This window comes from Protomyctophum bolini, assembly GCF_963924005.1.
Source record: "Protomyctophum bolini genome assembly, chromosome: 11".
Lineage (NCBI taxonomy): Eukaryota > Metazoa > Chordata > Actinopteri > Myctophiformes > Myctophidae > Protomyctophum > Protomyctophum bolini.
In genome coordinates, this window is record NC_137872.1 from 33,369,949 (window position 1) to 33,381,931 (window position 11,983).

At 41.9% G+C, this 11,983-nt stretch overlaps 1 protein-coding gene across 1 annotated transcript in view; it reads left to right on the top strand.

Moving 5' to 3' along the window:
• Window positions 1–11,983, top strand: part of nfixb (nuclear factor I/Xb) — a 160,780-nt gene continuing 148,797 nt past the window's right edge. Inside the window, 2 exon segments of the mRNA XM_080777063.1 lie at window positions 1–72; window positions 9,806–9,841. Of these exon segments, the coding sequence (XP_080633189.1) occupies window positions 37–72; window positions 9,806–9,841 (72 nt within the window). The 5' untranslated portion in view covers window positions 1–36.

Sequence of the window (11,983 nt, forward strand, 5' to 3'; positions counted from 1 at the left end):
TTTCTGGTGAATGAAGATCCCTCCAGAGGTCCTGGGATGCCTGAATGCTTTGTAGTATCAGATTCATACAGGGTATGCTTTTTTTTATTATAACCTATTACACATTTATACATTATTATTTATTATTATTGTTGTTGTTATTATTGTTATTACTATTATTATCATAATTATTTCTTCAATTCTATTTATTCACCGTACATGATTATCAAACATACTATTTGAGTCGTTAGTCATTAGTGTGACTGACGGTGTGTTTTCATGGTCTTTGGTAATTGCACCACAATCATAATGTCATTCACAGCTCTCTCTCGACTCAGCTGCAAACCATTACAATCATTATTTCCACACGCACGTTTAAGGGAAAAAAAAGGGGGCCTTTGCAACTTTCGCCGAAGCGCCCTCGCCCCGTGGGAATGAAAATTATAACGATAATGTGCAGCGTGCCTAGTTGTATAAGAAAAGAGTGTGTGAGAGAGAGAAAGAGAAAGAAAATTGAGAAAAAAGAAAGTAGCCCTAGAAATGTACAGTATACAAAAAAGTCAAAGAAAGGCTGCAGCTTTAAAAACAACAAGTGAAATAAAAATCCTACCCAGCGAGGTCATTACGACGATCGGGCCTGAAATAAAACAGTAATAAAAACTGAAAATTGGGAATTGGGTGATGCATGGGGGGGATTAGTGTGGATGACAGAAAATGTGAGGTGAGAGACAGCTTCTTCTCTCTTTTTTTTTAACTCTTTGTGGTATAGCAAAAAAAGACTTGTCAAGTCAAGTCTCTTGGATAATCTGGGTTGCTACAGTGTATCGTGTGTCTCGACTCTCGGGGTACAGAAATGAACCATTATGTCTGTAATTGAGTGACATGGTTGGTAGAGGAGCGCTATGGTCCAGTGTCGGGGAGTACAGTGTCACGGTGTCTGGGGGGGCGGTGAGAACATCCACAGGAGGGTGTCTACCTCCAAGTCCTGATAAGGAGGTCTGTTTGATTTAGTGTGTTAGATGTATTGTGTGTGTGTGTGTGTGTGTGTGTGTGTGTGTGTGTGTGTGTGTGTGTGTGTGCGCACGTGCGTGTGTGTGTGTGTGTGTGTGTGTGTGTGTGTGTGTGTGTGCGTATATTGGCGAGAGAAAGAGCTGCAAAAAGAACATGCGAGTGTGACACAAAAAGTGTACACGTGAATTAGTACAAGTATTTAATTCAGAGTATTTAACTATGAGAGCATGTTGCAAATGAAACCAAATGGACTGTTGCAGGTCCATTTGGCTCCATTTGTATAGTACACTCTCATAGTGCAATGTGCAATGTGCGCACATACTGTACACACACACACACACACACACACACACACACACACACACACACACACACACACACACACACATGTACACACACACACACACACACACATCCATTGCCGTGGAAGTCTTCTGGGGTGGTCGACCAAATAGAAAAACCATCGACCTTGCTTCTATTCTCACTTTTTCTCCCACTTTCCTAAACTGTGATTACACAGTTTGAGAAAAGTGTGAATTCCTTTGATCTGACATAAATCTTTTTTTTTGCAGATTGATGGCTTTATAGGCTCTGTAGATACAGATCAAATACAGATCTTGTGTGTTCAGGTCCAACTTTTCCTTGATATAGTCACCCTAAAACCACAGACCCAATGTCAATAACACACATTTTTTGCACTTTCAAAGATAAATGAACACTGGGATGAATAACAACTTACTTAGTGGACCGAAATTATTCAACACTCTCAGAGTTATCAGGGATACTCCGGATTTGATGTACGTATGTACATTGTAGAACTGACCGATGGAGAAAAACACAGTTACTATACACATAAAAATAGGGGTCCATTTTTAACACTCCCAGAGTCGACTGGACAGTCCAGATTTGACTGTGTATATGTATGTGTATATTGCAGCAGCGTGTGAAAAACACAGAGGCTCAGCAAACCCACCGTGCGAGGCATATGGCTCTGCCATGTGTTACTTAATGAGAGATTTACTCACACAGACCGCTAAATGTGTGGCTCATTTAAGGAGCCGCGGTATAGAGAGGAGGGCTTGCGTGTGTCGCATTCAACTTGACTCTATAAAGGAAGAGCTGGTGGAGGTGGTGGTGGAGGTGGTGGTGGTGGTGGTGGTGGTGGTGGAGGAGGGGACCATATTCTTGATCCCCTTCAAACCGCTCTCTGTAACCTTCTGCACTTGTGGTCTCCTCCTGCACCACTTTTAACGACTCCTCTGAGGGAGAAAAAGCCAGCGGAGAATTTGGTGTTCAGCTGCAAACAACAAAAGACCTGAAACCCCCCCCCCCCTCGAGCAGTTTTGCAGTCAACACTCTTCTTAAGAACGACGACCCATTCCACCTGCCAATGTGGCAAAAGTTGTGTGCGTGTGTGTGTGTGTGTGTGTGTGTGTGTGTGTGTGTGTGTGTGTCTGTGTCTGTGTCTCTGTCTGTGTCTGTGTCTGTGTCTGTGTCCGTGTCTGTGTGTGTGCGTGTGTGTGTCTGTGTGTGTGTGTGAGAGCAAGAGAGAGAGACACTGTGTGTTTCATATTAGTAATGTATCATGTTCGTAGAAGGACTCAACCATGAAAGAATGTTGGTATCAAGAGCTCATGTGGTCATGGGGGGAAAAGGAGGTTAAGGTTTTGTGGTCTGCACACACCCCTGACCACACACCGTCTTCCTCCCTCCCTCCCTCCAGCCCTCCATGCATCTATCCATCCATCCATCATCCATCCATCCATCCATGCATCTATCCATCCATCCATCATCCATCCATGCATCCATGCATCTATCCATCCATCCATCATCCATCCATGCATCCATCCACCATCCATCCATCCATCCATGCATCTATCCATCCATCCATCATCCATCCATGCATCCATCCACCATCCATCCATCCATCCATGCATCTATCCATCCATCCATCATCCATCCATGCATCTATCCATCCATCTACCATCCATCATCTATCCATCCATGCATCCATCCATCCATCCACCACCCATCCATCCATGCATCTATCCATCCATCCATCCACCCGGCCCATCCGTCGTCCATCCATTTCTGGCTCCGTTGGTTGGATGTGTGCAGTATATAATTGGCCACATAGAGGCTTTCTCTTTGTTTTGTTTTTCTTGCCCTGCAGAGCTTGCAGTATAAATGTGCAAGCAGTAGGCCTCATAAATCTGTGGGACTCCAATGGGGGGGGGAATATTGAGCTCCATGCACTTCTACACAATGATATGTAAGCCCCCCCCCCCCCCCACTCCCCCACAATCACCCCCCCCCCCCCCCCCCCCCCCCCCCCGGCCATACCACCCTCGTCCAAAACTCGTATTTTATGACTTGTATGTAAAGTCACATCACTCACCATGCGCCGTGTTTGTGTATATTGCTGTGTTTGTGTATCTGTGCGTGTGTGTGTGTGTATGTGTGTATGTCCTTTACTGTGTATACGACATGTGTTTGTGTAAAAGAAAAGTGAGATAGAATTTGAGATTTTGTTTATGTGTGTACGTGTGAGAGAGAGAGAGAGAGAGAGAGAGAGAGACAGAAACGGAGTTGGAAGATTAGATGAGGGAGAGCGAGGGAGGGAGAGATACCATAAAAATAAGCCCCATAAACAAGACAGTGAATTTTGTCTCTGCATGGGTTTTTGTTTCTGACCTGTTTTTGATACCGCTCGGAGGAGGGTGTGATTATATGGCTGTCCTCACGTCCGTTTCTCCTCTTTTAAAGTTCATCGTAGAAAAATATACTGCCGCCTTCTTCGTCGTGCATGCAGCCGTGCACGGGTTGGCTGAGAGAACAACAACTCTTGAATTGAAACAGTGCAGTCATGATGGTGTCCCAGACTGCACTGCGTACATGGGACAGATGTGGCTGAATAGTAACAGATAAATCTACCCACTTCACACCCACAATGAAACTGTGTATCGGCTCTGTGTGCTTGCAGCAGCATATTATAAGAAATAGAAAAAGGAGATTTTTCTTTTTTTGCTGCAATGAACTATTTTCACTGGCATGCAATACATGCTTTAGTAAAATGTTGTTTTAAACATGGTATAAAACCAATCAAACAGTGCAGGAGACATGTGCATATTCTGCATAATGTGTGATGAACCCAATGAACTTGTCAAATTCAGTTGGGGGGGAAAAAGTGAAAAGTCAAATGATGTTTCTCTCTCTCTCTCTCTCTCTCTCTCTCTCACACACACACACACGCACGCACACACACACACACACACACACACACACACACACACACACACACACACATCTTTGCTGAGCAGAGCTATATACCTTTGGGCAGCACGAGCCTCTCTGGTCTCAGATCGCTATGTTCTAATCTGAATCGGATAACATTTTGTATCAATCTACATACAACATATGCCTCATCGATTTTGGGAAATAACGGTAGAGTGAGTCGATCTAAAGCCAACTAAACCTGCATCTGACCCGCGTCACCAGAACAAGGCTATATACACTCTTTTAAATAAGGCAACAGTCGCGATGTGCATTTCTATAACGTCAATGGGCCAATATAAGCAGCCATTCTTGTTCGATTTGCGTCGTTTAAGCAACTTAATGACCTGTATAGGCTACTAGCGACCGTAGGCTATATACGCCATTCGTGTATATAGCGCCGCTCTGACTTTAAAATGCGAACTATATGCAGGAAGAATTATGACTATATCTGGCTATCTTGATTAGGATGAATGTTTAATAAAACGCCCTCAAAGGAAGGATCATTCTTTACCGTGAGCGCATTAGAGAGAAAGGGAGAGAGAGCGAGAGAGAGCGAGAGAGAGGGAGAGTGAGTGAGTCAGTCTCGCATGGAAGAGGGTGGGAGATAAACTTTTTTCCCAAAAGTTTGTGTAGGCTTTCACTTTCAAGGCGGGGTTACTGTAAGCTACAGCATGGAGTGAGCGAAACAGGACGGCGAGCGATTGCAATGCAGCACTACATCGAACTTCCATCCAACTTAAATAAGCTCTCCAAAAATTCATTAGCCTGTTCAAAATAACCATGTACTCCCCGTACTGCTTGACACAGGTAAATGTCTTTCTTATTTCTTTTTTTTTAATGGATCAGTATAATGTGTGATGCCGGTTTTCAACGCGCTCCCCTCTTTTCGCAACAGTTTAAATTGTTGCATTCGAAATGGCTTATGCTCTCCGAGCCAATGTAAAAACTTTACGCTGGCTCTCCCAACACTTGTCCTTATTTTTTTATTTTTTTTAGAAGGCGTATCTTTGTTGAAACTTTTCTCACGCGCTTTTGTTGCACATGTTGGTTATGGAGAGAAAATGGCGCTTCTCTCGAATCTATTTGATATAAAAAAAAAAAAGGAGGGAGAGTCTAGGAGGAGGAGAAAGTCGAGAGAGGAATACAGAGAATGTGGACTGCAAAGTTTAAGATTACATGATGTGAGAGAGATGTATTTTCCAAGTGTCTGAACTGGTGAGCGTTTTGGCGGTGCAGAGGGAGAGAGAGAGAGAGAGAGAGAGAGAGGGTGACTATAGAGCGCACGGCCGTTATAGAAAACTGTCTGACTCTGAACTTGAAGTTGATTCTTCTTGGAGAACCGAGTCTGGTGGTCTTGTAGCTTACTCTCTGTGCGCGCGCGCGCGTGTGTGTGTGTGTGTGTGTGCGTGTGCGTGTGTGTGCACTGCATATGGATAGTTTAGTAGTGTGTGCGCGCGCGTGTGCGCCTCTCAACGTCCATATAGCCTAATAGGCTGCTAGTATGTTATATATAGGCTGTACTGAAAAGCTGCATCTGAAGTGGCCCATGAACTGACTGGTGGTCTCAAAGCCTTTTTTTGGGAGCCGTGTGCACCAATTCATGTACTAGCATTTTTTTGGTATAGGCTTATATGCATCTGATAATAATATATAGCCTATAGCATTTGGCCTATGAGATTGTGTTTCAGTGCCATTTGCTTCCAGCATTTTATTTTATACCCATGCATACACACAAAGTATTAGTAGCCTACAATTCTGTGTTAATTTAACCCTGAGAGCTCGCATGAGAATTTTACTGTAGTTGAATTTTCATGTATTTCTTATATATATATAGCCCCAAAACTCCTATTTAAGTGTTGGTCTGTGTACTGCCTTTCCCCACAATTATTTTATTGAAGGTAAAATAATTAAATTAAAATCTCTTATATATTTTTTGCCTTTTGACTATTTTTAAGTATAAGCTACTAAAATTGGTCGTGTTTCGGCCTTTGCTATGTGGACTGGCAAACACACACACACACACACACACACACACACACACACACACACACACACACACACACACACAGTACAAGGTTAAATCCTATAATCATTTAAAAAGAGCCTGTCCTTTTCTAAATAAGATTCTTATTTAGAAAAGGATATACCGGTAGGCTTTTTTCTCTCTCGCTGTGACTGTCCTAAATGTAAATTTATCAATGTCCTAAATGTATACATTTCTGACTAATTCTCATTTGTTGTGTTATAAAGAATAGCGCTTTGGTACATTTTATATACCACATGCTACTATTTAGTTCAATAAGGAACCGCTTAGAGATATTTGCTCCAGTGTGGCATATATAAGGCTGAACGATGTGAGCATTGCCAGAGTTTTTCTGCACGCTGCAGCATCTTGTCTTGTCTTGTGGACTTATATGACCCTGAAATAACTTTGCTGTCAGGCTGCTGTGTGACAAATGTCTATAGATGTCATTCAGATTGTTTTTTCTATTATTCATTTACATTTATATTTTAAAGGTAATTTGACAGACAGTATATATATAGAGCTATAATATCTGGATTTTTTTCCTGATTTCACTTTTTTCTTTTTTTTGTAGTTTGAATTTTTTTGCAAGACTTAACCGTTTGCCGTCTCAGTGACAATTTAGTTATAGAATGATTGTAAAATAAAATGTCGTCCCACACGTATAGAGGAGCATTGCTTTTGCTCTAAACCTTTCGCCTCGTTGAAATAACCTTCCATGGATTGGACGGTGCACGAGAGATAAGTTTGTGCACAAAAACAACCCATCTCGCAGCACATTCTTTTCACTGAGCTATTTGCCATATGGGTGTAGTTGCATTTATACAATTCATCATAGTCACATAAACTGTTGCCGTTTCAAACCCCACAATTTTTTGACATGCTCACAGCATGCCGTATATAGTATTCTCCCAGTTCCTATATATATATATAAGTGTTCTCCTTATTTTTAAGGTCGAGTTCAGTTTGATTTAGCTGCCATGTGAGTGGACATACTGTACTGAATATTATAAGGCGTATACACGTACATTTCTCACTGCCGTGTGATCACCCAACAAGCCAAATAAAATTCCAGCCACTATAGCTATATAGGCATGATCGTGTCATACCATTCTTTCTTATATATAAAACCTCATTCTTTGTTCTATGGTCTGTAAACTAAGAAGGCAGACCACTGTATTGTAGCTGCTGGCTACAGTGACCTGCCCCGCGTGCTACAATAACCGTGCAGAGCAGGGGGGGGGGGGGGGGGAATCCTTGCTTGTTTCAAAGCAAAACTTGTTTATCCCTCATTGGCTTCGTCCCGCTCGCGTACTGCCAGGGCTTGTTTGATGTGTAATTCATTCCTGATTTTACAGTGGTTTTATTAAAAGTGTTTCCCGCCCTATCTTCTCGTGCCTCTGCTGCTGACGAACTGCTACCAGAGGGCCGAGGGGGCTGCTTTCTCAGCTCCTCTCTCTCATGCGGGCACAGTCGTGGGTCTGGTTCCCATTTAACAATATCGAGGAGGATCACCATGCTGTCCCTTTGCTGACACGGAAAAGACAAAGGAGATTTTAAAACTTTCCCTGATTCTTATAGTTCTATTGAAGCAGGCTGAGTCTATTATATGCGTATACCGGTATATAGACTCTAGACGGCTCTCCTGGAGGAAAACGACTGACTGAAACTTAAGTTAATTAACCCAATAAGGCCGATTCTACAAATGCCTTCTGAATCAGTATAATTCTCACACTTTCAAGGTTTTTCAAAAATGTTCATAAATAGCTTGCAGATGTATATAGGCCTATATAAGCTTAGCCTATAACGTGAGCTTGTATATCTGCTATTTTGGAATAAGTCAACATGCAAAATCTAAAATGACACAGATGCTTTCCCGGTTTAAATACATGATTATAAACATCTTATAACAACTGTGGAACGGTATCATATTTAACAATATATACATCACATATTTACAAATTTGAAAAGCAATTCAGCAAAAAAGTTAAAGTTATTCTGCATGCATTGTTGATCTGGAACTGATAAAACATTTTAGACATTTCACACCAGATGATGTCCAATGCATATAATATATGCATGCATGGAAGCTTGCATTGAGCCACAAAAACTATATTTTCCCTTCATTTAAAGTAGCCTAATTGGCAACAGAAACTAAATGCATGCAATGTGGTGCACATGTTGCACATATGGTAAAGTAGTATGTCATTCTGTGGGACAGGAAAAAAACATGTCATGAGTGCATGATGTCAGTATATAGACTATATGTTGTATGATGCTTTAGAGCGTTTATTATTATATTTTTATTTCATTTTGTCTTGTGTGTGTGTGTGTGTGTGTGTGTGTGTGTGTGTGTGTGTGTGTGTGTGTGTGTGGCTGTATATTGTTGTGCTGTGCAGAAAGGAGCAACTTTGCACACAATGTAGCCTGTAGGACTCACCGTGGCACCACGCACGGCACTCACGCACTCTCCAACTCGATCAGCATTCCCTCGCAGTCGCAGACCATGCATGCGAAGAACACTTTTGTTTATTTAATTGCTGTTAATAATTAAAACAAGCTTGGACCTCGGATATGGAAACAAATGTAAACAATCGTATGAATTATTAACTGTGATAAAAAGCCTTGCTGCAAGAGAAGCAGCGGGCTATGGGATGTGACGGGCATGCAGCAGCGCATGAGGGAAATTATAACGGCGATCCCTGTGTGTGTGTGTGTGTGTGTGTGTGTGTGTGTGTGTGTGTGTGTGTGTGTGGGGGGGGGGGTGTTTTCTCTGTAGTCTGTGGTGAGGTAATTTATAGGGATGCAAATAACGGGCATATAAAGCCTGCTATGAGTTTTTCGTTTGATAAATGCTCCCACAAAATATATACTCCTGTGGAGTCTCGGTCTGACCATAAATAACTGAAAACAAGTTATACACAGAAAGTGATGCAGCAAATTAACAATTTAGTATACGCACACTATTTCACCTTTCAAAGCTTAAAATAAACGTATATAGACTCGAATATTTTGGCGCTCGAATAAATCATTTCAATATTTGATTGAAACTATTGCTATTTCTATAATTGTACGTTTTGTGGCGACTTTCAGTATAGCGTTGTTATGTATTATAGAACTGAAATTAAAAAACGTAACTTCTCCGAGTTATAATCACACACCTGTTTGTAGGACTATCATCACTTGCGTAAAGGACGCAGCTGGCTCTAGTATAGCGTAATTGGCATCCCCTTTTTTTTTAGGCCAAACTTTATACGCCGAGTCTGCACACTTCATTCTGAGTAGCATTATAGCCGGTCTGTGTTCAGTAGTAGTAGGCTATAGTTATATAATAATAATATAATGCAACCCACACAATGTTATTCATCATCATCATCATCCTCATCTCACATCACGATTCTTTTTTTTTTAAGTGTACCGGTGCGACATTTTAACATCTTCCTTCCCCTCTGCTCCTCTGCCCGCCGCGGGACGCCGACACCTCTCTTCATGCTCCCCCTACTCTCAACACTAAAGTATTACCCCACTCACCTTCTAAACAATGCATTAGTGGTAAGTCACCAACATATTTAATATTCAGTATTGGGTGTATGTGTTTTATATATATATAACCCGTCTCTTCATTAAATGTGTTGTTATATATATCCCCCATATTATGCCCCTTGGCCTTGACCTCAAGAAGTTAACTGGAAATATATAGGCTGAGATATATCTATCAAACCGGGGGGGAAACAACCCGATATGAATATATATGTGGTCTATTATATATACATGTCTGTAGGATATTTACTTTATACTTACAGATCGAGTGCACACGTCACTCAGAGTTCAGCAGACAGCAGGCCTTTACGTTTTTCCATTTCAAAGCGCTGTGAGTCCATGGCAGCTTTGCGCCAGGCAGCAAATAACTTACGCGTTTGCAAAAAAAAATATGAAAAACTATACTGGGTCATATGTTATTCGTGACTATTAACATTTTTACCTGCTTAAATTTAAGACAATTAGGTCAATATAGGTTAAAACTGCCATGTCATGTTGGTTGGTGCTCAGAAGAAGAGCCAATATGAACCCTGAATGCAGGATGGTAGGCTATAGTATAGCGAGATTGTTGCTTTAAATTAATTATCCTTATTCATTTGACATTTCGCAGGGGGTCCCGTTTGACATGCACGGCTTTATATAATTTATCATTCAAAGTTCATTTAAAACGGTCTTTCTTTGAGAACGGCCTTCCGCGTTTCCCCCACGTGGCTCCTGCGCTGGTTCGCTCCTCTCGGCCTCACATGCACGCGCCATGCCTGCACGCGTGCGTTTCAAGTTCAACACATAAGGCTACACGTGTCCTCCTGGCTGGAAGGAAATATTTCCATGTTTATTTTGAATCGGAATAATAAACTTAGAATAATAATAATGTATTTTAGGAATGTGATACAAGTCATTGCTTCTCAATGTGGGGTCCGGGGGGACCCCACATTGAAGGAGTTGCAGGGGGTCCCTATAGTTAAATAGGAACCAAATGGACCCTGTAACTCAGAGAGTACACTCTCAGAGTTAAATCAACATAGATTTTACAATATAAAGTGCGGTCCCAGAGATAGAAAATGCCATATTAAATGAGAGCCCGTATAGCTGCCTAATGCATGCAGGGGTCCTTGAATTTAAAATGGATGATAATCTTATCTCTTATCTCTTATGGGGGTCCCTGGCATGTCTTTTTCAATTGGGGGTCCGCAGGCTATACATCTGGGTGTCCTTGACATGAAAAGGTTTGAGAACCTGCACTGATATAAGTTATACTCACAGAAAAGTTATAGCAAGTTCAATCTCACGTGCTGCAGGGTATTACATTATATAGGCCGTGCAGTTCTTGACCGAAGGCTATATGCCATTTAACCAGACTATGGGCTATGTTGCTCCAACGATGTATTGTATTTCTTTTAACGTCATCATCAGCCATCATTATCAGTTCCTTATCAGATCGCAGTGTGTTTGGAGTGAAAATATTTAAATAGCATTTAGTGGGGAAAGAATGAGCTAGTTTGTTTTATTATGAAAATCAAATTAAATTAATATAATCTTTGTTTGGATTAGCAGGTCTACTTTTAACTGCAAGTCCTCATTCTGTTGTAGTCCCAAAGCCCATGTCTCTCATGAAAACACCATTTACACATATTTTGTGAGGTGGCCTTTGAACTTCTCTCTCTCTCTCCCTCTCTCCCTTGCTCATTCTCTCTTTCTCTCTCTCTCCCATCTACCCCCCCCCCCTCTCTCTCTCTCTCTCTCTCTCTCTCTCTCCCTCTCTTCCTTGGGCCTGGAAAATGAGTTGGAACAGCTGTTCAGGGGATTAAAATCTGATGGAACCACAGTCTGTATAAACAGAATTGTTGGATTTTTCAGAATTAAACACACACACACACACACACGCACACACGCACACACACACACACACACACACACACACACACACACACACACAAATGGCAAACAAATACCCTCCTACCCCCCCCCCCCCCCCCGCCGCCAATAAACACCAAAACCTTTGGTGCCTTGTCTCATGCCGATTAGGGCCTGTGCATGTGTGGTTATCACCGGATTAGCCAGTTTTGCCGGATGTCACTTGTCAGGCAGCAGTGGCTGCATGCGTCTCATCCCTTTGACTAAACGCTCCCTTTTAAAACCACTCTGTGGCTTTGC